Genomic DNA, 27,059 nt, shown 5'->3' on the forward strand with positions numbered 1-27,059 from the left:
TCCAGGAGCAGTTGCTCCATCACCCTCCCAGGGATCAAGGTGAGGCTAACTGACCTGTTGTTCCTCAGATCCTCCTCCTTCCCCTTCAATGCGAGTGACTTATTTCATAAGAGCTTTTCAGAACTCTAAGGCAATAGTATAGCCCCTAGTTTCTCAGATATGATCTCCATACAATCTATTATTAAAATACAACTGGCTAATTATTTGATTATGCATGTTCTAATTCTGGTCGTTTCTAAAGATATTCTGAAGCTCAGCATGAGAAAGAGCAGATGATGGCCTGTTCCCATCTATTGGTAAAAGGTGTCCATTAGTCTGAAGCAGTGAAGAATCTTCATCCAGGAATCCCCTAACGTTCATATCTATGCTTTTCTGCAAAATACATAGTTGAGTAGCAATTTTGGACAGTTTTTATTTTTCAGTATTGGGAGCTATTGTTTGTAGTTTTCTTGTTGTAGCTTGTTCATAAACCCCGTCTTGACACAGAGTTCTGATCTGGCCCTGTTGCTATGCTAATAGGGCCTCAGCTCTAAGAATACAGTATGAAAAGGAGAATAATAGAATTAAAATTTGTGTGTTAGAATTTTCCTTTTTATGTCTTACATCCTTTTTTTAGTTGTTTAAAATTTGCTCTTGTGTTTCTAACTCGGGGTGAGTTTCTTATCTGAAACCATGTAAAACGAAGATGGGAGTAACACTTGATTATGTAATGAAGGTGCAGAGAGTGACAGAATTTTCGAGGAATAGATTTTCTTTGTCATTTGGAGTGAAATTGCTCATTTGAATTACAAGAATGAAATTACAAATCTTGTAAACTAAAATTAGGTCTGATTTTTGTAGTGCTCTTGCATATTCTTTAGTGGATGATAAAAGCTATTTCCAACTTTTTGCTTCAATGAAGTAAAACTATTAACACCTACTTTTTGCACACAAATATCTCTGGTTTTGTCAGTGCAGCCAATCACATGTGTTGTCACCTGTGCTTGAGGAAGAATCTTGTCTTGATATAGGTTATATTTCTATAAAAATGCTGTAATCAAACTAGAGCCAAACTGTTCATTTAATTGAGAAACAACGTCATAAATCCAATTTCAACTAATTTTTAAAAATATTCTAATACAATTTTCATAGTTAGTTATAGGTCTCTGACTTTCAGCAGTCTGCTTGCAATTTCCAATCATTGTCAGTGCTGTCCAGAAGTTTGATCTTGTCCTTAACATAGCTTCTTAACTCCTGCTTCAGGATTTGTGAGTGGTCTTTGAAAGGCACTGTGGTTGCAGGATATTTTGTCCTGGTTGTATACAGGCATACCTCGGCTATATTGAGGGTTTAGTTCCAGACCACCGCAATAAAGCGAATATCACAATTAACCAGGTCACACAAATTTTTGGTTTCCCAGTGCATATAAAAGTTATGTTTACACTATACTGTAGTCTATTAAGTGTGCAATAGCATTATGTCTAAAAAAAAATGTACATACCTTAATTAAAAAATACTTTATTGCTAAAAAATGCTAACTATCACCTGAGCCTTCAGCGAGTCATAATCTTTTTGCTGATGGAGGGTCTTGCCTCGATGTTGAACTTCAAAATTGGAGTCAGTCCTCTCAAACCCTGCTGCTGCTTTATCCACTAAGTTTATGGAATAGCCTAAATCCTTTGTTGTCATTTCAACAGTGTTCACAGCATCTTCACCAGGAGTAGATTCCAACTCGAGAAACCACTTTCTTTGCTCATCCATAAGAAGCAAGTCCTCATCCGTGAAAGTTTTATCATGAGATTGCAGCAATTCAGTCACATCTTCAGGCTCCACTTCTAATTGTATGTCTCTTGCTATTTCCACCACATCTGCAGTTACTTCCTCCACTGAAGTCTTGAACCCCTCAAAATCATCCATGAGGGTTGGAATCAGCTTCTTCCAAACTCCTGTTAATGTTGATATTTTGACTTCCTCCCATGAATCATGCATGTTCTTAATGGCATCTAGAATGGTGAATCCTTTCCAGAAGGTTTTCAACTTACTTTGCCCAGATCCATCAGAGGAATCACTATTTATGGAAGCTATAGCCTTATGAAATGTATTTCTTAAGTAATAAGACTTGAAAGTTGAAATTACTCCTTGATCCATGGGCTGCAGAATGGATGTTGTGTTAGCAGGCATGAAAACAACATTAATCTCATCATACATGTCCATCAGAGCTCTTGGGTGACCAGGTGCATTGTCAATGAGCAGTAATATTTTGAAAGAAATCTTCTTTTCTGAGCAGTAGGTCTCAACAGTGGGCTTAAAATATTCAGTAAACCATGTTGTAAACAGATGTGCTGTCATCCAGGCTTTGCTGTTCCATTTATAGAGCACAGACACAGTAGATTTAGCATAATTCTTAAGGGCCCTAGGATTTTCAGAATGGTAGATGAGCACTGGCTTCAACTTAGTCACCAGCTGCATTAGCCCCTAACAAGAGAGTCAGCCTGTCCTTTGAAGCTTTGAAGCCAGGCATTGACTTCTCCTCTCTAGCTATGAAAGTCCTAGGTGGCATCTTCTTCCAATAGAAGGCTGTTTCATCTACATTGAAAAATCTGTTGTTTAGTGGAGCCACCTTCATCAATGATCTTAGGTAGATTTTCTGGATGACTTGCTGCAGCTTCTACATCAGCACTTGCTGCTTCACCTTGTACTTTTATGTTATGGAGACAGCTTCTTTCCTTAAACGTCATGAACCAACCTCTGCTAGCTTCCAGCTTTTCTTCTGCAGCTTCCTCACCTTTCTCAGCCTTCGTACAATTGAAGAGAGTTCAGGCCTTGCTCTGGATTAGGCTTTGGCTTAAGGGAATGTTGTGGCTGGTTTGATCTTCTATCCAGACCACTAAAACTTTCTCCATATCGGCAGCAATAAGGCTGTTTGGCTTTCCTATCATTTGTGTGTTCACTGGAGTAGCACTTTGAATTTCCTTCAAGACCTTTTCCTTTGCATTCACACTTTGGCAAACTGTTTGGCGCAAGAGGCCTCGCTTTCGACCTCTCTCAGCTTTGGATGTGCCTTCCTCACTGAGCTTCATCATTTCTAGCTTTTGATCTAAAGTGACAGACATGCAACTCTTCCTTTCACGTGAACACTTAGAGGCCATTGTAGGGTTATTAATTGCCCTAATTTCAATGTTGTTGTGTCTCAGGGAATAGGGAGGCCTGAGGAGAGGGAGGGAGACGGGGGAACGGCCAGTCGGTGGAGCAGCGAGAGCACACACAACATTTATTGATCAAGTTCGCCATCTTATATGGGCATGGTTCATGGTGCCCCAAAACAATTACAGTAGTAACAAAGATCACTGATCACAGATCACCATAACAGATATAATAATAATAATGAAAAATTTGAAATATTGCGAGAATCACCAAAATGTGACACAGAGACATGAAGCGAGCACATGCTGTTGGAAAAATGGCGCCAATAGACTTGCTCGACGCAGGGTTGCCCCAAACCCTCAATTTGTAAAAAACGCAGTATCTGTGAAGCACAATAAAGCGAAGCGCAAAAAAACAAGGTATGCCTATATGTGGTTTTAGAGTTCTGTTATGTGACTGTGCTTCTCTCACCTATATAAGAAGGGCAGAGTAAGGAGAATCTGGAGATTCAGATCTGTATCCATGAGCGTTGCCACATGCTTACTGAATTGCTTCAGCATGATAGTGGGGTAATAGCATGTACCTAATTCTAGGTAGCGTGGTGCTTTATCCTGTGTCTCCTCTGGTAAGCCTTATCGCTCTGCCATAAGGGGGACTGAGATTACTGTGTTCTATTCATCCAAAAACTTGTGTATTTTCTTTATAGCAATAAAATGTCTGAAGTTGAGACTCCTAGTAGTAGAAGTCAGCACCTTCTAACAACTAAAGATACAATGTAATAAAAAGACTAGATTATGCAACTTGTCTATTGTAACAAGTAGTCATCAATCAACTTTTTTTTCAAGTGATTGTTATGATGAAACCATCAATTGTATTTGTCCTTTTTAAAATGTGTCTGGCGTTTAAGCTTGCCATGAGAGAATTTATGTGTGAGACGTAGTTTTGGTGACATGGAGATTTGATTTTCAGTGGTATACATGTCTAACACTTTTTAAAAAAACTTTATTGAAGTATTTTTAATGGGATTTCTTGTGATAACCTGCTTTAATAAAAGTATGTTTATTTTTGTTATGCTCTTTCTTTGGATAAGGTTAGTATATGAGCTAAACCCTCCTACCCCCCAGCATATATTGCCTGTTTGTATTCTGGCAGGTGAGTTTGTTCAGCCTTGTCCTCCTGGATGCCATGCAGTGAAATGAATTTTTAGGCCTGCTGACAATGGTTTCAGGAAGAAATACTTCTCTCAATGATTTGGTAAATTCTTTTTCATGAAGTTACCGTGTGTATTCAGATAAACCACTAAATATTCCTTATCTTTCTTAAAGTTTGGATGCATTTTGAGGACTTTTACTTAATGCATTGTGAGATGTTTCCACTTGTTGTCCCTGTCTTAATATTCTTTGAACCAGAAACAGTCCTTTCAGAATATTTGCTCTCTATAAATTGTATTTGTGAAGTGTCTAGAAAATTTTGGGAGATTGAAGTAAATCTGGAATGATTGAGAATGCTCATATCATAGAGTTAGGTATGTTTGCCAAATAATGTGCTACAAAATTTGGACTTTAATGAATTATTAGGCTTAGCCTTCTAAAAGGATTTATTGTTTAATGCTCAGATTACATTTTGTGAAACAGTTTTCAAATTTGTTTGGTTGAAAATACTTGGTTCAGATATCTTTATTCATTCACAATTTAATAAATGACCTAGAGAAGTTTTCTGAAAACCTTTTGAAAGCTATAAAACTACATTAGGTTTAATTTATCAGATTACATTTTGTATTGCACGAGAAACTAATAGGTGTTATTCTAGGAAGTAGGTTGGGTGCTTGCCATTTTAAATCCCCAAAATTCTAACAGGCAACTGAAAGAACTTATATCTCATGTAGTGGACAGGATGTTTTGACAATAATTATATGAATGGTTTGGCTAGGGTTATGAAAATATTTTTGCTCTATACTGTTAGATGCATGCTCAAATATTCAATGTAAGTATTTTTTTAATAATTGCTTAAATTGTTATAAAGAATAATAGGATGATTTCTAACATAAATATATATTTGAATGTAACTGTAATATAAAATATGATGTCATTGATATGCTCTGTCATAGTATTTTATAATACCATCTCCTCAGGAATCACTCACCTTATTTTATATAGGATTTCATCCTGCAAGGTTTAAAATCATTATACTAAACATACACAGAATTGTTGTTGCATAAAAATGCATAGTTCTTGCCAATTAGCTGGTGCACAGAAGTACAACATTGTGTTGTGCTGTTAAAGAAAATTTGGCTAAGAATGCAGAGAAAGAAATGCTGTAGGGTTTCTTTAAAAATACTATAAAGTTAGTGGAATCTGTTTGCAATCGCTTGTTCAAAGGCATTCTATGAAAGAGTGCATAAAATGAATTTACTTACCAAGAAAGTTAGCACATAATTGGCAGAAGCTGCTGGGATGGTCCCAAAACTCATCCTACAGAACAATTGTTCTGTCTTAGTCTGTTCTAGGCATACTTTTATATACAGAAAACAAGTTTACTTTATGCAAGCATTGAAGTATATCATGAAAAATAATACCAACACTAGAATAAAAAGAAACTATAACAGCTTTTGTGGATAGACATTTTTAAGTTGTAACTGTCTCCTGCCCAAATTAGTTGTTTCAGTTCTCTTGCTCTGTCATTGTTATGTAACTTCTCTGCCACCGATTTGATAAAACTGTAAAGCACAAGATATTCAAGTTGTAAACGTTGCCTTCGTAAAATGGATATCTAAAAACATAGATGAAGGCAAATAAAAAATGCAAGTTTAAAGAAGTTTCTGTGAAATACATAAATCTACTAGATTATCAAAGAAAATCAAAGCAATAAGAATGGATGCTTTAAGGAAGCTGTATTTCTTTTTTGCTCTTTACAATAGACAGCAATTGGAAACTAACTAGTGGAGAAATACATCTTGTGTAAAATAAATATACATATTAAAAATTAAGAATGTCTGGTGAATCATAACAATGTCTGTCTGGGGGTTTATTTTGGGTGGAGAGTGGTTATGGGCAGAAGCATAGTTAAGCTTCACCTCTTTGTCTTAACTCTTTAATTTTGTGAGGAAAGAGAGCCATTTTTTCCCTATGTCTCCCCAGATAAGATTCTCTATGACACTTGCTTGAATGGGCAGTTTATGCAATACTAATACAATTTCTGTAAAACTGCTACACAGGTCACTATTAAAGTTTGACAGGTTGCGTTGTACTAAAGGTTGGATTGGACTAAAAGATGCAGCTTCTGAGATGATAAGCTTTACAAAATTTTGGATAGTTGCTCTTAAAAAGGACACAATTAATTTGCAACTAAACATTTTTTTCTTTGACTACTTTTTTTCTCAGAAAATGCCAATTTGTTCCACAGACTTCATATTAGGATGCTGAAATGCAGTAGACTTACTAGTGTAGCGAATAGTCAGTGGTCATTTTTTGAATTATCAAACTTCTTTATATAGCTTCAGTTTTCTTAATACAGCTGTTTTTCCTTTCCTCATTGCTAATTTTTAATTTGGGAGAGGGAGGAGAGTTGTCTGTTTTAATTCTGGCTACAGTCATCTCTTTCTAAAGGGGTATGTGCTTACTCCAATTACTCGAAGTTTCAAAACAAAAAATATTGCCTATAACAGCAAACGTTCCAGTTTAAATGAAATTTAATTCGTGACTTGGGAAAGGTTTTTTTTTAACCATTCCTCTGCAGTGCAGGTAACTGAGGAGTGAGAGCTTTGCATGGGTAATGCTAAGCTTCTTTTAGGTAGATGCAGTTAAGATGCCAAGAAAGATGCTTTTTCATATTTGACCTTTTTGTCTTAAAAGTCTTTTTTCAATATGTCTTTGAAAACATTGAACGCATCAGAAACTGTGATTCCCCTGCCTTTAGTAAAATCTGATATACAAAAAATGTTTAAGTGAAGATTTCTGCTTATAAATGATAATTAACATTTATAACTATTTCTGCAAATGCTTTACATATTTTTCTTTTGAAAGCCAAGTTCTCAAGATGCTTGAAGTGCTCATATTTCATTATCAAATTTGGCAGTTGAATATCAGTCTCACTTTAAATCACATTTGAAAACAAAACAAAAGAAAAGAAAAACTGTGTTTTTTTCCTTCCCTCAGTATCCTACAGAACCACCAGACTGCCTTGTGGATTTTCCGGTTCAGTTTGCTGTTTCTTGGATGCCACAGGTAAAATGCTGTACTATGCATCTTTTCTAATAACTGAGATATATTTGCAGTATGTACAAGATAAGACATGTAGGTGGTAATAATGTGTAGTACAAATGGATTGGACTTTATTTTCTAACTCCAGTTTTTTGCCCTAATACCTTTTACTTTTATACATGCTTATGTAAATGAAATAAAATTGAACTCCGTATCCATTATGATATTGTTATAAATATTTTCCCTACCTTGTAGTTGTATCTTGCATGTTGTATGTTTTGCACTCGTACTGCCTGCTTTTCTCTTAATCAGTTCGTACTGCTGAAATGTCATATTCTTAGGAATAATATTGGGAAAATATGTGTATGGGAAGGAAATAAGCACCCTCTGAAGTTGACATTTTCTTAAAAAAAAAAAAAAAAGAAAAAAAGAAAAGCTGTCCCCCCAGTTTGTTACCCTATATAGTCTCCATAAGGTGATAAAAGTTAAGTCATAATCAAAGTGCAACAAGAAATTATTTAATAGAATTCTGTTTTCATAGTTTAACTGATATTGTTAATATGAAGAACCAAGAGCCATCATCTTTTCTTAGTCTCTCTTGCATTATTTCATGTATCTGTCTTCCTTTAATAGAGCATGTGTACTTGATTAAATGGATTTAAATGTGCCAACTTACATGCAAGTTAATTTGAATTATCTCTAGAAAATACTTGCTGTTTAATTTCATTTAATTCAAGAAAATAGATTTTACATAAATGATTGCTTTTCATAATTCTAGTTCTTGCCAGGTTTTCTACCCATCAGTAAAGCATGTCTTTACTGTATTAAATTTATGAAAGGAACATGGTTGAAAGATTGTATCAGTATGAGTTTAGGATGTCTGTAAGATTTTGACTGCAAGGCTCTAGATTTTGTGTGCAATCTCAGATCACTTCAGTATAAGATCTTGAGGAAATAACTGCAGGAATGGATCACTGCAAATGAAGAATATATTTATTTCCATATGTAGTTTTACTTTCAATTTTTGATTCTCTGGTATGGTTTGGGACAATTTGGATATTGCTTTTCCCTTAGCTTGTACTGGTTTCTTTATACTACAGGCAGGATTTTAAATATTATTTCTAACTTTATACATATTTTTAATATTATTATTTTATTAATTTTACAGCCTTGCAATATATGTTGCCTCGAATTAGCAGCATTTCACATATCCTTGAAAGTTGTTGCTTCTCTGAGTAAGTTTAAAGCTACCAGCTGGACTTATGTTTTAATAAAATGTACTTAAAAACATAATATGAAGCAACCTCCTTTGACAAGTTAAAGATAGTAGCCAATATATTAGTATTAACATTGCAAACAAGTAAAAATCTAGTGTTAAAAATATGCTATTCCAGTGCTTAAGATTTTAAAAACTTTTTATAATTAGAATTACCTGTGGACTGCTTTGAAAACATGAATAATAGAGGTAGGTAAGTAACTGAAGGCTGTTTTGAAACCATAAGATAGTAATTCCAGCAGCAGATAGTCTGCTATAATATTGAACCAAATACCAACGAACTATGCATTATGCTGATAGAATTGCTTTAGTTGTACAGCCTTTTTTTGAAAAATGACTTTATCTGTGTGGGTCACATGAATTTGACACTTCTGAAAAAATGTGTATTGTAATTGTTACATGTTTTACACTATTATAAATTTCTTCTGTTTTCAAAATGCATGGAAATCACTGCAGCAAGCAATCTTCATGCTATGGTAAAATTAGGGTTAAGCATACTAAATGCTTAAACACCACTGGTAGCAAAATTTAGCAGGTCCTCAAGTGGTTGAACATTTTGGTTCCTAAAAGGAAAAGAGAACATGCTTTACATATCTGCTACTTAGAATTACATGATGTTTTGATACTGATAAGACTTTAAAATGTGTAGGTCACCTTTAATGTAAAAACTGACAAGACTTAACTAAAATTGTGCAATTGCATTATTATAATATAAACTCCTGTGAAAGCGAATATAAATAGATTTCAGGTAATTGATTTTTTTTTTTTTTTCCCTGTGTGCTGTTGCCTATTTCAGGTTCCTTTCAGTGCTTATGGACTTTAAACTTGAGTTGTTTTTTTTTTTTTCTTGGTATAATAATAGACATGGCTTTATGGCATCCATATTAAAAATGGGTAATTTTCCTTATGGTCCCTGTCTTCCTGCTGGGTTGATAATGTTTTGATGTATTTTTCTTTTGCTCTGATGAGAGGTCTGCTGCTGCTGCTCTGACATATTCATTTGGATGAATAATTATAACTTGCACAATGTCAAGCTGAAGATGGTAGGGTTTTGTGCGTCATGACAAGCCTAGTAGCCAGTGCAGGTGTCTCACAGCATGATCAGCAACAGCCAGTGTATTCTGGCTCAGAGGAGACATTTTAGAGTAGTAAGAAATCAGCACCAAGGGCAATGCTGCTGCTGCTACTGTTGTAAGTGCCAAATAAATGCAGAGTGCTTCTCAATGACAAGTGCAAGAACATCTACTTATTTCAGTTATATTCTTTCTCTAAATAACCAGATTAAATGTACTGTCTCCACATTTTAGCATATACTGTAAGCATAGTTTGGCAGTTTCAGTACATCTATATTCTGATGCCCTCACATCAGGGTATTGTTTCTATACTGCCCACTGCCCACCTGGTTTGGTACATGAAGGTCATGAGAGTGGAAATTAATGACTAATGAGGTCGTGCAGCCAGCCAACAATGAAGCAATAATATAGCATTTAGAAGGTATAATGGTATGAATTATACTACAGTTATTTTGATGGGAACACAATAAAATTAATCATAATTGTGTTTTTTTTAAGCAAAGAAGCTTCAGAGACCTCAGCTTTCTATGTATCTATCAATGCAGAAGGTGAAGATAGTTGACAAGAAGCTTTAGAAAGATTTCAGAATGTTCTCTCTCAATTTGATTTATGCTAAGGGGCAGGGAAATTGTAAAACTTAAGTTTGTGAGAAATAAACAGTAGTCCAAACATATCTGAAGAATCATAAATTATTTAGGTGATACAGGAGATCCCTTTGCCAGCCAACAACTGTTCACTTTATTAAATTGTATTCTGTCTACCTATGACTCTGGTATGCTAATGCTTACAGGTTAATAGATGTGGTTTTCCTGATACCTGTTAGTAGAATTTCTTGAATATATATTGCAATGCAGTTCCATAATTATGACTTGTATTTCTTTCAAGTCTTTCAATTGTAACTTTGTGATATATTTTAATTGGTCTGAACATGTGAATGGGTATGTCCTCAACCATTTTAGGTTTCATTTACTGCTTGAAATCCCATGTGTGAACACTGTCAAAGCTCAGAAGAGTGAAATAGGTATCATTTTGCAGTGGCAACATTAATATTTCTTAAGTGAAAAAAATTGCCACAAAAGTCTCCCTTCTAAGATACAGAATGAGGGTAAGACCGGTCTAGAGGACGAGTAAACTTTTGACTATAAAAGGGACTTTTTCCTTAATTAAGAGTTCAGTTGTCTCCTAAAATAAATATATATGAAGGTCCATCCAAATCTGTATTTTTGGCAAATCTACAAAAGGTGAAGAAATTCTGTAACTGTACCACAGCCACAGAGAGGCTGTGGCACTGGAGCATTCACCCCTTTGGGAGCTGTTCAGTGGCCTAATCATAGACATCTAGTGCTATTTTAAATGCCTCAAGGTATCTTGTCTGGCTTCTAGCTCCTGCTCCAGAACAGCATGGATATCATGTTGGCTTTAGGTCAAACTGCTAGCACCATGTCATTTTGGATACCTGAAGTCATCTCAAATGGCATTAAATGGCTTTGTTTAGGCAACTGAATTGTAACCTTCTCATCAGAGACGTAAGTTACTTCAGGGCATTAAGAAATCACCAATTTTGAAAGGATTAATCAGAGAAATGTTTGTTCTGACCAACAGGGCTGCTCTTACCAATCTGTCACCAGAGGAGTGCACATCAAGAAGGAAGGATTAAACAAGGGCAAGTGCAGTTTTGTAGGAAGCAGCTATACTTGAACAAAATACTGTACAACTATATTACTGGAGCAGTTTTAAGCATAGATGAATATGCTCCATTTTTGAAGATGACTAATTAAAATCATAGCAGTCAAGTATATTAACTCTGGTAAGCTTTTCTGTTAAAATGGATTGACTATGTCATTCCACTGACCATTGTAATCTGTATAGACAAAGAATTAACAGATACATTTCTAAGATTTGTCCTTAAATATTACAAATATTCTTGGAAGCCTTTCAGCATATTTTATTTTATGCAGGAATTAGCCAAGTATTTTTTAAGTCTAATTAATACAGCTTAGCTTCTACTAATGGAATTTTTGCTGAGAAGAATTGATATGAAACTAAGTTTCCTTGGGATAGAAGAGTGTAGATTCACCACCCCATCTATATGAAATTCCTTAGAATTTCTTTTATAAATCTCTGTATTAGTAACACTATCATGTGTCTTTTGACACTAAAACCATAAATGTGCATGTGTATGAGACTGCTTTTTTAGACGTTATAGAGCTCTGATGTGAAATTCTAATCATACTGATATCAGTAATACCAATTTTTTGCAATTGCCTTCAATAGGTACAGGATATTTCTGGTATAGTCTATTTGTAATTCAAAATAGTAAGTACTTTCATGACAATTTGTGTAGGAGAAGCTTCTTTTATAAATTTATCCTAATAATAGGAGATGAATTATTTTTTTGCATAAGTTTGAACTACTGATATATTTCATAGTCTAACATCTGTACACAATATGAGGGAGAGCTTTCTCTTTTCTAAAAACCCTTTTTTCCAAATAAATCTTGACACTTTCTTTAACTCTTCTTCCCCCAACAATCTTTTACACTACTAAACACTGTGTTTCTTATAAATATCTTTTGAGAAACATTTTTGGTGTGGTTTGCTAGACTTGTACAGAAATTATTGTTGTCTCTTTCTCCATTATTTGTTTTGGTAGTCTAAATTTTCACTGGTGTATTTCATGTTAATTCATAACATTATTTACTATCATATCAGTTCCTTTAGATATCATTGAATTCTAGGTTTTTCTTACCCTCAATGCTTTTTTTCCTTTTCATTTGTATTCATTTTTATAATTGTGTCTTAAATGTCCTCTTGTTTTCTGTTTTCTTAGGTGTTTAAAATTTCTCCCAATTTTCTGACAATTGTGAATTCCTTCAACTTGCTATTTATTCCATTTTTAAGACTGCTTAAAGGGCAGGCAGGTAACAGCACCTACAGTTTAGGTTACTTGACCTTTTCCTTTAGGAGGCTCTGCAGTAGTTTCAATTTTGCCAAATTTCAAAGGATAAGCAAATTTTGTATTGGACAAATTTTGAAGGAAAATTTTAGCAAAACCATTTTTCTCAGAATAAAGATAAAATCATATTATTATTTTATTTTAAAATAAAATAACAGTTAATAAAATACACTGCATTTACCTTAATTAAAACATTCTTTCTACCATTTGATTAATGTTTCGTCCATCCAGCATTTGGGGGGAGTGTTTGAAATTTGGCAGGAATGTTACCATGTGTGTGTGTTATCACTTTTAAAAGTTACTGAAGACTTTCATGATTTTCATGGCAGTCCCAGACTCATCAAGACTTTTTTCTTTATTCTTTCCAGCCTCTTTTGCTTTGGAAATATGAACCAGGAGTAGGCTGACTTTCTTTCAGTTGTTTATTCTTTTAATTGAAGGAAGTAGTGTAATTTAAATTTAAGTTATTGATGAACTGAGTGTTACAGAGCAATGGGGATAAACTTGGGAAAGTGTTTGATATTGGGATAAGGTAAAAGGGGACAGAAGGACCTGGCATGAGGAGCTACCAGTGATGAGATGGAGATGAGAGTGCAGAGGATAGAATTGGGAACAAAAATGCTACAAGGCTACACATGAGGCTCTTCACTGGTAGAAGAGGAAGTATTAGGATGAGGCCAGTCTGGAGAAAGGCGGAAAGTAAGAGGATTCGGGGTAAAGAAGAGCAGCAAGAGCTGCCACAAATAGAGTATACTCTCCTCAAAAGCTTGATACGTCCAGAATATCTGATTTTCACTGACCAAAATTTTTGCTTCATCTCCCCCAGCTGTTTACATTAAAAGAGGAAAAGTATAATCTGATAGCACAAAGAGAAGCAGTTTGAGCAAAGTTTTCTGAAACCGCTGATGAATCGCGTGAATGTTGATATGTTTACATTGCTGGGTTTTTTTGGTAAAATAACCATTTTAACCCAGTCTCTACAAACACCTGTTTTCAGAAGTTGAGATCACAGATTCACGACCCTCCAAATTAACATTGAATTGGTATTCAGACTATATCGGTATATCTTGTGTCAGTATATACCAGATTTTTGCCTCATAGAGCCTCGGGTAAGCTGGCACTTTGACGCTGAATAAATGCTTTGCAGACAGAGAAAACTGTCAGTGCTGAGAGTCACTTACACTGCATTCTCACAAGCGATCACTAATTGTATTCCTCATTTTCTACGCTCTCAACTTAAAATCTGAAAAATGTGAAGAAGTCTTGAGCATTTACAGCTGTGACTATGGTCACTGGACACGATGCTCTAACAAATACGCTGTTCTCTTAAAAGACAGATGAGGGACCTCAAGCTGAGTATTCCAAACTAACATTTTTTCACAGTCTCTCATTTTTTCCATTTGACAACTTAGAATGATGCCATATAATCTGAAAGTGCATTTTTATGATAAACTCATGCATGTTTTTGGGCTGCTCAGTTGCTGCGGTGATCATTAAAGAGAGCTGAAAGGGAATTTGATCATTAGGTCATGCAATACCTCTCTGACAGACTTATCAAGCCTCCCCTTGAAAGCAGTGAAGTGTCCTGGGACTGGAAGGCCTTTCCAGAACCTCAGTGCTGTGGTGGTGAGGCACCTGCTCCGGTGGTGCCCTCCTGTGAGTTCACACCTGAGGTGTCCTACCGGCCCTAGCTCTAGGCACTTAGTACGGCTACTGGTGTATACCTCTGGATAATAGTCACCTCCCCTCTTAGACCGCTTTCCTCGTCTAAGCAAATACAAATGCTTTGATCTTTTCTAATGATTGACTCTCCATTCCTCATCTTAGAAATATTTTCCTTGTCCCAGCTGCAGTTTGTTTTCTTGAGAAGGCCTACTTAGAAGTACACACAGTGTTCCAGCTTGGACCACACTTAGTGCCTCATACACTGGCTTTATAACCTGTGTCACCCTGGGGACTGGGGGGAATGTAGTTGCAGAGGGATCACTTTCCAGCCAATGCAATAATATCAGTGATCCCCTGCAAAAAACGGCATGTGATTAAGCCAGGAAAGACGTGAAATCCTTTTGCACAGAAGAGCTACATTAGGATTTTGTGACCATTTTAAAGCTAGTATTTCCTAGCTTATGCTGGCTACTAATTAGTACTGGTATGGACAGCTGATCTTGTCAGTATCCTTAATAGTTAGAAATAACAAGCAAGATGTATATTATAGATTAAAGAAAATCCTCATTTTGTTTTAAGTTGTTATGAAAGATTGAATGCCACAGTGTTCTGTATGTTCCTGTAATGTATATTTTGCCTGATGGGCACAGAAAGCTAATAATTACAGAGGATGGAGTAACCAGTTTATTTTTGGTAATGGTTTCTAGAGTCAGGGAGGCAGTCAGTAATGACATACTGGATTATGAATGTCTTATTTTTCAAAGAATATTTGACCTATTTCATACAAATCCTACTGCAGTTGTACAAAGGTTACCAAGAAGAAGATAGTTTGTGTTCTTTGACATTATTAACAAGTATCTTGGTGTAGGGCAGACAAAAAGAGCATTGATAGCAGTCTTTTAAAAGAATAGTATTGGGGAATAACGAAAAATTAGCTGTTTAATCAAATAAAAAGGAATGCTATCGTTTTTATGGTTTGCATGACAAGCATGTGATGTATTTAAATAGCTATAGATGCGTTTATGTATATAGAAGGAGACAGCTGGCAACATCAATGAAGCATGCAAATAAGATCAAATGAACAGTGCATTTAAAAAAAAGGATTTAACTACCTTTTTAAGGAACATCATTGAAAAATTACAATTAGTATTAAAATTAATTGGATTTTAAAACTTATCTGTGGGTTATAATCCCTTGATGTTTCTTTTTTCTAGTGAAACCCTTTGAATTCCCGAAAGATAAAGATAAAAATGATTATTAGAGGATTTATCTGTATGTGATATAGAAAAATGTAAAAAATCAAAATGGAAAGCAACTGTTGCAAGTACCAGAAAATTATGCTATTAATTTAAGTGTCATCAGAGCACAAAAGATCACATTTCAGGACTGTGTGAAAATTATTAAAATACTGGAAATAATAGTACTTAAGATGAAGATATTATACTCTAAGATGTGGTTAAGTGACTGACACTATTATATCACTTCAGGTATTATAAAAGTAACAAAATGCTTTTAAAGATAATAAGCGTTACATTTTGAAATTGGCAGTATTCACACTTTTCTGCTTAAGTGCTTTCCTACTTTAATATAATTTAATAACAGCAGAAAAAATGTAACATTTATTTCTAAGCTACACCACTTCTTTCTGAAATATGCATGTATAAAATACAAAAACATATCACATATAATTTGTTTCTCCTTTTGTCCATGTGCAAAAGGAAGAAAATAATTACAAATGATTAAGGGAAACCATTTCAGGTATATTTGTGTGTATATATACAAAAATACCACTTTAAGAACTGATTGTTGAATTTGCTTTTTTGTTTTGACCCCAAGAACTTGTTCCCTGCCCAAAAGATAAATGAAATGTGGCCCTTGTTACACCCTTTTATTTTTGTTTTGAAATGCACTTTATGATTTCTTTATTGTAATCGAAAAAATCTTCTCAATCGTCCCTTATTCCTCCTGCTTTTTACTCGTGCATTCTTAGTTATGTTCTGTATAAATGCTTTCAAAATACCTTTCAGTACTCCTGAATGGTTTCTCTTTTTCTAGTTTTGAGACTCCAAACCACCTTTTTTTGTCTTCAAACCACTTTTTTTCTTCCTACTTAACCTTCCTTCACTGCCTTCTTTTTTTGTAATTTCTTGACACCTTCACTTTTTTCTGTCTTAGCTTCATCTATCCACCTGAAGCCATGTTCTGACTGCTCCTTGTTCTCCCCCTGGTCTGTTCATGACAGTTCCAAATTCCTCCGCTGCTTATATCAGATTCAAGCTTCCTGCAACTCAAAACCTTTATTGCTCCAAACAAAACTCATCTTTTTCCTCCTCTTGCATTCTTCACCTCCTTTCACCTCCTTCTGGTTCCCTAAATTCACAGTCATGTATTGTACCCTCTGGGAATCTGCATCTGGAAAGTTGTTAACTTGGCTGCTGAGTGTTTTCTCTACTTAGTCTTTTCCTTTAGAAATAGTTATTACTTTTTTTGCTCAGTGATGATTTTTAAAACATCTCTTTTGAATTACTGTTCTGTATATTGTCCCATTAATCATAGATTCTCTGATTCCATCCAATCCAGTCTCAAATATTGAAGTGCCTTGAGTGTAATCCTCTGATTATTGCATGGTTTCTCCTTCTATGTCTTGCCATATTTAGATGGTTTGAAATTTAATGCTAAGTACCTGTTTTTATAATACTTAATTTTGAGACGATGACATTGTTAGGTTATATTTCTTAGTTTATTTTTTTTAAATCTACTTCAATTATGTGGGCATTTCTGGGTATTTCTATTTGGTACCACTGCATTGTTGCTCAGCTGAAGCAGAGTCAGAAATGTCATGAGTTGTGATAGTTATCTAGTACTTTTCTCCTCAGTATATTATTAAAATGGGCAGTGCAAAAAGACATTTCTTTCCATATACACAGTTGCTTTTATAATATTGCCTTTGTTCAAAGCTATCAGACCATATTGTTTCAAATTAAAAAATGTAATAAGTGCTTTTTTTGTGCTTAAGCTAGAAATACTTGGAATGTAGCAACACGCTATTTTAATGACAGTGGGAAGAGTTAAGGGGATTTCTTTTTCTTTAATACCATTAAGGCATTACTGGAATAGCAGTATTGTTTGTAAATGTATTTGCATTTACAGGAATAAAGTCTTGATTGTCCTCTGTGTTAAACGGTGCAAAATTAACTTCTCAGCTGGAAGTAGTCATGTCAGCTGCATGGTTTTTAACCTTTCTTTCTCATTCTGGATTTATTTTATCCCAGGGTTTCTGCTTTTGCTGTTCTAGGGTCAGGCATGAGGGAAAACACAGTCCCGAAGGCATAGTTTTCATATATGAGAACATCTTGAAAGTAAAATACTTGTGATAGATTCTATTCTGTGACTGGAACAATCAACTCTTATTTGTACTGCTAGTTTTTGCCAAGGTGATGAACATTACGGTGCGTTTTCTGTCAAGCCCATCTTGTAGCAAGCCCGTCTTCAAGTAGGAATCACTGTAATAAGAATCACTCATCAAGAGGACAAACTCAGAAGTTTAATAGCAGATAATGGTGATTTTTATTTACATTTTACAGTAGTTTCGGTTACAAGTTATAATGAAAATGAATAGTTCTTATCAGTTTTCAACTTAGTTTTCTGAAAAAGAATATAAAACTATCAAATCCAGGTTTGGTATACTTGTTTATGTTAGAAATCCGATCAAGAGTATTTATTTGTACCCAGAAATCAGCTATGCTTAATTTCTGTTGTTTGAATTAAAAACGCTGTATTATTATGTAAAGATCAACATTTTTCGCTACGATAATATATATCACAATTGTGTATGTGCTAGGTTTTAACATTTCTAAAATTACCTACATTTTGTTTTTTGATTATTCTGTATTACTGTAGGTAGAGATCTATGTAAAATTTGTTTAAATTTCTTCTTTCCTTAGAACTCCTTAGTAGACATTCATAACCAGTTCTTGGCAGCATTAGAATCACTGAAAGAGTTCTGGGATGCTATGGATGAAATAGATGGGAACACATGGGTACTCGAGCCAGAAAATCCCACACGGAGTGCCACAACAAGAAGAATTGCAATAGGTATGAAAAGATTAGAAGGAATACAAGGGATTTTAGAAGTAAAAGTCACAGTGCTGTTTTGCTTTGTTTATTTAAGAAGATTGTGCCTGTTTGAATTAGGAAAATTAAAGGTTGCACTTGAAAACGATAAAAAGCCGAACTCTTTACTGTGTATAAAAAATTAACCTTCCGCAGAATGTTAAATTTCTTTAGGAAATTAAGTACAACTTTACAGTGTTAAATATAAAATGAAAGTTCCTGTAGAAAAATCTTGTGTATTTGTAAATTATGAACACATAAGTGTCAAGGTTGAGGACTTCTATAACTCTAGAACATCAGAATTTATAAAAATACAGCTCTAAAAAATCCCCACCTCATTCTCTCACCAGTTACAGATTTTTCAAAAGAATAACACTTCAGATTAATCTGTCCTGAAGGAGTTAAAGGAGAATTAGAGTACAGTCAAGAGGGAGAAAAGGGGTTAAAGGAGGCATGTGGAAAGGACAAAGAAATGAGAGAAGGAAAGAGAGGAGATTAGAGGCATACAGTGTTAACCATCTGAAAAAGTACCTTAATTCATATGGTGATGTGTGGCATTTTAAGGTCTTAATATAGAGAATAAGGAGTCTTGTACTTGCAAAGGAGAAACTTGCCACTGTCAGAGGTCGAAAACACAGGGGGAAATGTTATCTTTGAAAGAAGATTTCTGATTTTCAGCTTAAGCCCAAAATGTCAAAAGTTTATTGTAGAAATCTGAGAACATACAATGGACAAAAGTAGACTTCAGTTGTCCCTGAAACCTGCAGAAAGACTGATTGCCTGCAGAGTGAGGAAGGAAAGGAGCTAGGGTTGTTCTGGGGCTGCTCCTTCACTGGCAGTGGTGGGAGCAACAGGAAGGGCAGGGAGGGAGAGGAGAAGTTGAGCAGGTGGCTAGAATGTCATGGGTCCAACCAAACTCTTTTTGCGCAGTCAGCACAGCTCTGTCTTGCTTCTGCTGTACTTTGAAAAAAGACCAACGAAAAGGAAAGAGAAGCCTCAGAAGATTCCTCGCATCACATCACATCACAGGAGGATGATGGAAAGCTCTGAGCCCTTTGTCGTGGGTCACAGATAATCTTCAGTTAGGAGTAAACTTTCCAATTTCATTCACTCTCATTGTATTAGTCAAAACGCAGGCAGGATTCACTTCCAGGCCACTTGGTTTTTCCACTCTAAGCACGAGGATGTGGATTTTTCCGGCTAGGAGAGAGATTGCCCAGGAACTATGGTCCTGAGAAACAGGCAATCCAAAAAGCAATTCAGATCCTGGAACCAGGTCATCTCTTGTGAAAAAGAATGCGCACATGTGAGAGGGGGGTGCCCTTGAAAGACACTTTGAACACTAAAGGATATTACTTTTCCTTTCAAGAGAGCATGCTTTACACACCTGTTCATTTCACAAACTGAGGGGTTCTTTCATTTACAAGATGGGTTCTTTTCATTTAGAAGAGTATTTGCTGTGAGGTTTTAAACCTTCCAGAACACCTTTTGAGCTGTTTACCCCCTTTTGAATAGCAAATCCTATGAGAATGATTTGATGATGTGCTATCCTTTAAAATAAAAATGCATATAGCTTACTGTTTCAAAAATACCCCATTGCTTGCTCAGTCCAGGAGTACGCTGTAGAGGGGACTTATTTAGTTGATTTTACTGCTTAATATTGTCTTTGTCCTGTTTTTGACCATAAAAGATGATGAGGAATTAACATCATCTGTACTATTTTAAAATTTCACTAAGATTTCAAATTGATTGTGTCATGTAGCTTGAGTTTGATTTTTCAGAAATGGAAGTCTTAAGGTTAAGACTAGTCTCTCAGAAATGTAAGAAAGACTGGCAAATATTTTAATCACTTGCTATTTTTCGTGACAGTCTATTGAAATTGAAATAGAAATACTTAGTATATACTGATATTTTGTACAATTAATTCAGATATTTGCCAACTTTTTCATTACTTGTAGTAATGAAACACAACCTGAATTAAGTATTTTAAAACTGTTAAAAAAGTTAATGTTTCAATTTTCAAATAGATCTTGAACATCTCTCTGTGACTGCAAATCATTTACTTGTTTTCTCATTGCAGGGAACAATGTTTCAGTAAACATAGAGGTAGATCCTAGGCATCCAAACATGCTTCCTGAGTGTTATTTTCTTGGAGCAGACCATGGTAAGGCAGCAGACACACCATTCGTTTCTCTTTCATAATCTGATCTCTGGTAAGCAGATACTAGTCTAAGCTGTATCAGTGTCCGGGGATAAGCTTTACTTAAAGAGCCAGAAATTCTTAAGCTGAATCTGTGTGTAAGGGAGTTTCACAGAGTAGACATTGATTTTTTTCCCCCCCGCCCCAAGCTAAATTCAAGGCATGCCCTTTTGTTGTGTTAATTTGTGAGTCGCATTATTTTCCCAGTGCTTTCCTAGCAAAATTTAGGGGGAACCCTGTGTCCTATAGATGTTCACACAGATGACTGATTACCCAATCATGTTTATTTTTTTAATATAGTTTTGTTTAAAAAAACCCACTGACATGCCCTAATAATGTTTGGAAGTATTTCTGAAGTATTTCACTTTGTTTCACACAGCTTTTTACCAACTCCTTAAGGGAAATGAGATCATATCTTCAATAGTATGAAGTTTTAAATGTTAAGGGTAATGAATTTCCAAAACTAATCACTAAGCAGTCATTGAATTAGGTGCCTTAAATACTTACAGAAATCTTCCTCTTTGGTGCTGAAATGTAAGAGGTGGAACTGGGAGAAGAAGGGCTGGAGAAGGGGGATCCTAAAGATGTTATAACTATTTATGTACATTGTTTGCAGTGGTTAATCCTTTGAGAATTAAGCTGAACAACAACATGCACTTGTGGTAAGCATCCTTAACCATAGATGTCTGAAATTAAAACTGTATTTGCTGCTCCTAGTGTTGACTTTTTCCTCCCCCCATCACTTGCAGGGATCCAGAAATCAGCCTATTACAAAACTTGAAAGACATCTTAGAAATTGATTTTCCATCTCGTGCTGTGTTAGAAAAAAGTGTAAGTTGCTTTTTGTTAACGATCAGTCGTTATTTCTGAATAAATAAAATTTAAATGGTCACTTTATAACTGCCAGCAAAAATAAGAGACTTAGAAGAGAGGTAATTGGATTAATATATTGTCATAAGGACTTCTGAACTTCGAGCAACAATTGTCAGAGCCTGTTAACCTTTGATTAGAGGTGCACACTTTCCTGTGGCCTTCATAGGGAAGCCTGTTATTAATCGCCTTACTGCTATTAAAAGGGAAAGAGGAAGTTCCAGAGTAGCTAATGAGAGGTGGAAAATCCAAACATTCTGTTATGGATGTTGATGACTTAAAGTTCTAATTAGGTAGAGCTACTTAGAGGGGACAAGAGGCCATCCAAATACTGCTGCATTTCAAACAAACTTGGAATTAATTTTTGACAGTGCTGTAACACTGGATTACTAACTTGGTTTTCACTTGTGAAATTTTTAAATTAGTATCTGACTGTGAGGTCTTGTATCCAGTGTCCGAATGTATTGACAAATTATTGTCTTTAAGAAAGAAAAAGAAACTGAGGCCCAAGAGTATTAAATGCTTGTCAGACTGAACATAATTCCGTGAGAGGATAAAAGAAACCTAGCAAAGGCTTGTACATCTTACAACTAATCTTACTCTTCATAATGATGTAAACATATACTTGAAGGCAAAAATATTTAGTAATTCTAAGCAATAAAAACTGCAAACCCAAAGGCAAAGGGCCAAACACATTTCTCTGTGTTACCAGCCCTCTTTTTTCCTTTCAGTTCTACTTAAGCTAAAACATGTTGTATTTTAAGGATTTTACTAAGGACTGTGGAATCTGCTATGCCTATCGACTTGATGGCACTATTCCAGATCAAGTGTGTGATGATCCCCGATGTGGACAGCCTTTTCATCAGGCTTGCCTGTATGAGGTAAGAGAGTTATTAATGGGACAAACTCACTTAGCTGTTACTTACAGATCCCAGAAACTAAGTGCTGCACAGTTAAAATTTCAGATGAAGCAAAATCCTTTGAGGAAGCACAGTATTTTTCTAGCAATTTGTTTGTCTTCTAACCTGCAATTCATAAGTAAGCTCACTGGAGAGGAACCTGCCTCCATTTGTGGTTATACAGAATCTAACTAGACATGCACCTCATTTATCAAATGAACGCTGTTTGCAAAAACCTCTGATGAATAGACTATTTGTAAACTTGATAAAAAACAAATGTGAATTTTAATTCACTGATTTGTGTTGCAGTGGCTACAAGGTCTTCCTTCTAGCAGACAGAGTTTTAATGTCATCTTTGGTGAATGTCCATATTGTAATAAGGTAAGGAAATATAATGTAAACATGCAATTGAACTAAACAGTGGGTAGTAGCTTAGATAAAGGCAAAAATCATAACAAAATCTTTCCTGAAATAGAATTTGTGGCTTTTATCTTTATCTTGTGGAATAAAGAAAGGAAGAGTTTTGAGGTAGATTCCCATACATTCAGTATACAATTTAACTAAAGATATGCTGAAACTGAGAGCCTGAAGATGTCTAGAAATGAATTATCAAGATACCAGAATGTTAGAATAACAAAATATCGTGGCATGATATTTAATGTTGCTATATCAAAGGGCTAGTTTCAAAAAATAAAAATAAAAAAAATCCCAACACTTATGGTACAAAACAGCCTAATAAAAATAGTTTAGTGCATATGTAACTTACTCTGTTTAGATTTCTAAAGTTTAATAGAACTTGCTTTTAAAAGATATGTATTTACAGTAATATTTTACAAAAATCTTTTCCAAGCCCCTGACACTGAAGACTTCCATGAAGAAACTTTGAAAAAAAGAACAGTTTGATATGAACACCACTGCACTTAAACTGAAGACATTTGAAGCAGGCACATCAAAGAAAATACAAGGAAAGTAATATTAATATCAGAAGTACAAGTATAGTTATACTGTAGCAGTATATTTCTGTAGTAAATGCAAGCCTAAATCTAGTGGATATACAAGAACTAGTAATGTCAAAACTGGTTTCTTGCAAAGATACGAGATCATCTGTAGTTAAGTGTTGATCTTGTTTCTTTTTGGCTTCCCAGAATACTGCTTGAGGGTGGAGTTGTGGTAATTCTCTTCCAGTGTGTCTCTGCAGGTTTAAAAAAAAAAAAAAAAAAAAAAACACACACAAACAAACAAAAAACTTAGTATTTGAGTGAGTGAGAGCTGAATCAGAAAAACAAAGATACCAAAGATGGCATCTAGATAATAAAGTTATCCCTGAGAAGGCAATGTGGTTTCGACAAGGTCTTAACTCTGGAATTTGCATGAATTTAGTCAGGATTATTCCTTTTAAATGTATTATGATTCAGCCTTTGAAACAGCAATACTCCATATTTATTTACTGAAGTCAAAAACTGATGTTCCTCTGTATCTTTAGCTTTTGTTCCCAACAGTGTTAATACATAAAGTATTTACAGTGTTCTTGCTAATAAATTTTAACCTGGAAACCTAGACAGTACTCAGAAGTTTGATTTGCTGTTTCAATTTGTGTAAGTGTTGTATGAAGTTCTTGCATTTCATAGTGAAGCTGATCTGATTCATTACAGATTGTAAAAATATGCTATTAATGTGTTTTTTGTTATCCTTGGTTAGTTTTGTTTTCTTTTTTTTCCTTTTTTTTTTTTTTTTTAAGTCTTCAGGAGCAATGGCATCCCTAGCTTACCTTCTGATCTTCATTCTCTGAAATGAAGCCCCGAAACACCCACAATTCTGTTTCTTATATATCCAAGACTTCAAAACCCCCCTTTTACCATATATTTTACTCTCTCTTAGATAAATTTCTAACTTTAGTTTTCATTCCATGATTTCATTCACACTATGTTATATTTCTGAATACATCCCATGTACTTTCAACTCTAGCAATATAGTTTTCTTGGTGAAAATTCATGACCTAAATTGTATTTATCTAATTGGAATTTTGTGTCCTATCAAAGTGCTTTATTCCTCTTTCAGATTAGTGACATACAGGTGTGTCAGTTTATTTTCCTGTAATGAAAAACAGGCACTGCCATATAGAAATGATACTATGATGTCCAGCATAAGGGCAGCTTGTAAGGTTTTTTCTTCTCTGCTTTTTTGTTTGTTTGTTTCCCCATTCTTTTTTATATGTTACTATGACTTCCTTATTTTCTCTCTTGCATTTTGCTAGCTGTCAGGTCTTTCACAACTGTCCTACTCTTATTCTCTCACTCTTCTCATTCAGGTATTTCCTTTTCAGCATAGAAATGTTTCTCCTTTTCTTTTATACCTAGACTGTAACTGCTTTCCAGCTGCCTTACTAAGCAGACCCGCTTGTAAGTCTTTCTTCTCATCCTGTCACTGTCCCAGCTGGGTGATGTTTTTCTGGATGGGCTTCCCTCAAGAGAGAGACGAGGAAGAGTACAACTCTCTCTCCACATTCTGGGTTCAGTCCTTTAGCTGCATCATCTATTAATGGCAACAAGAGTGGTCATCCCATCTAACTAACTGTCTAAGCTGCAGTGAGGCGCCTGCTGTGAACTTCTCTGGGCAGCTGCCTAACCTAAGTGTTTGGAATTGCTCCCTGGGGTATGCATGACATGCACGGCGTCTAGTTGCTGGGGCAGGTACAGTATCCTTCTCCCAGGCCAGCATTACCCAGTCCCCAACCACTCCAGACCGCTTGTGCTAATGCTTACCCTGCCTTCAGTGAGGTCACATGCACATTCTTGCAACCAATTTTGGTCCATCAAACCTGGTTCCTCTTTTGTTCTTTCAAAATGCTACCAAAAAGACTTCCCTCTGTTCTACATCACATATTCTTATTAGAGTTTGAAGGAAACGTTCCTTGGTTGCCATGGTTGTACTCAACCTACATATATGAAACACTGTTTTCTGTTTTCCCTTTGTTTATGCAATATGGTACTTAAAATGTTGCTGCATTAAGCTTTGTTTCTTTTCCCCCTTTGTGCATGAAGTACTCCTCTTAATTTACCTAATGTCAGTACTCCAAAATTTCCTTTTTATCTTTCCTGTACTGATCCCCTAAATTATGGGAAAGGGATAAACAGGAAGCCTGCAATACAGAAAAAACAACATCCTGGCCTTTCTTCCTTCTCCAGATTTGAATATCTTAATTTTAATCTGACATCCATTTTAACTCTCCCCTTTTATGCATAATATTGGATGAGTACTACAGAACTATTCTACTTAGTCACAGCATTATTAATTATATTGAACAGTGGCTTTTACTTCAGAAAGACAATCAAAACACACAATCTAAATGCTAGACCCATGATTGGTCCCATTTCTGCAAAATGTACTTTTTTTTTCCTCCCCCAAAGAGGAGGGAAGCACAGATCCCCCAAGCTACTCTCCAGTGTCAAGATCTGCAAGCCATGCTGTGTGCCTGCTGTTCAAGTGGAACAGGGGAAGGTACCAGGATATCGGCTCTTTTTCCTGCCTTGCTGGTAGAAAACCCAAATACGGCTCTCTTTCTATACCCACCTCTTACTTAAGACTAAAGTAGCTTTTGTAGAAAGTATACAGGAAGGAAGAGTTTAGGGGGTGAGGGGAATGTTTAATTTTAATATATGTTTAATTTTTTTAATTTGCTAATTGAGGACTATCAAGTAGCACTAGAATATCTTCATGCAAAAACAAAGTCTTACTTGCTACCTTCAGTCTTTCTTTACTGTGTGTCAGGACTCTAGAGACTTTTCATAATTTGTCTACCTGTCAGCCAAGACATGTCCAAAAATTGTTCTGCTCACCACTTTACTGCCTGATGCTCTCAGGTACAGCTGTGCTTTTCCTGCTTCACTCTCCTACCTTGTACTGGAGTCTCCAGGCAGTGATCAGCAGACTGCTTGAAGCAAAGAATTCTGGATTAATAATAAAGCTACCTTTTAAAGTTTCATTTTTTGGTACTTAATAAATAGTTATATGATGATGATTTCTTTCTATACTAAGGAAGCAAACAGGGCAGAGTTTCCATGTTAAAATATATTTAAATCCCACAGAAAGAAAAGGAAGGAACAGACTATGTTTATTAAGATGAACTTTATTCTGCATTATTTTTACTAAAACCTTGATGAATGTGTTTTTTATTCCCTAGGAAAGTACAGTTGCACAGTAAGACTGAATATACTCATTCAACCTTCTTATGCAGTAATTACCAAAACTAGTTGAGCTGAGTGAGTTAACTTCTAAAATCCTCAGATTAAGAAGTCAAAATTTAAGATTACTGTTTAAGAATTCAATTACTCAATTAAGAGTGCTATAAAGTTTTCCACTACTTAGAAAAGGAAACTACTGAAGAAGTAAGTTTCTACCAGAAAAACCAACAGTGACCATAAAAGGAGACTACTGTTTCCACTGTCATCCCAATACTTTTATCTCTTGGACAGATACACCATTGCAATATTGAAAGCGCAGTGCCTTTACTACCAAACTATAGAAAAAACTGAAATGAATTTTAGTTTGGAAATAATATGACCAAGCAAACATGTATTTTCTTTGTTATTACACAGAATCATAGAATGGTCAAGGTTGGAAGGGACCTTTGGAGATCATCTAGTCCAACCCCCCTGCTCAAGCATATACATATACCAACTTGTACCG

At 35.3% G+C, this 27,059-nt stretch overlaps 2 protein-coding genes across 6 annotated transcripts in view; one reads left to right on the forward strand and one right to left on the reverse strand.

Annotated features, from left to right (window-relative positions):
• FANCL (FA complementation group L) overlaps positions 1-23,306 on the forward strand; it is a 43,160-nt gene extending 19,854 nt beyond the window's left edge. For both annotated transcript variants that reach the window (XM_067292744.1, XM_067292745.1), the window contains exons 7-14: positions 7,278-7,346; positions 18,236-18,386; positions 20,485-20,568; positions 21,221-21,266; positions 21,354-21,435; positions 22,239-22,355; positions 22,683-22,754; positions 23,224-23,306. In XM_067292744.1, coding sequence (XP_067148845.1) covers positions 7,278-7,346; positions 18,236-18,386; positions 20,485-20,568; positions 21,221-21,266; positions 21,354-21,435; positions 22,239-22,355; positions 22,683-22,754; positions 23,224-23,259 — 657 coding nt within the window. In that variant the 3' untranslated portion in view covers positions 23,260-23,306. The remainder of the gene's footprint in view (positions 1-7,277; positions 7,347-18,235; positions 18,387-20,484; positions 20,569-21,220; positions 21,267-21,353; positions 21,436-22,238; positions 22,356-22,682; positions 22,755-23,223) is intronic.
• A 16-nt stretch (positions 23,307-23,322) lies between these two features.
• The window catches only part of VRK2 (VRK serine/threonine kinase 2), a 50,504-nt gene continuing 46,767 nt past the window's right edge, over positions 23,323-27,059 (reverse strand). For 3 of the 4 annotated variants that reach the window (XM_067292740.1, XM_067292741.1, XM_067292743.1), the window contains one exon: positions 23,323-23,565. In XM_067292740.1, coding sequence (XP_067148841.1) covers positions 23,323-23,565 — 243 coding nt within the window. Of the gene's footprint in view, positions 23,566-26,209; positions 26,302-27,059 lie in introns of all 4 variants that reach the window. The other variant, XM_067292742.1, reaches the window with a different exon arrangement.

This window comes from Apteryx mantelli, chromosome 3 (assembly GCF_036417845.1).
Source record: "Apteryx mantelli isolate bAptMan1 chromosome 3, bAptMan1.hap1, whole genome shotgun sequence".
Classification (NCBI taxonomy): Eukaryota; Metazoa; Chordata; class Aves; order Apterygiformes; family Apterygidae; genus Apteryx; species Apteryx mantelli.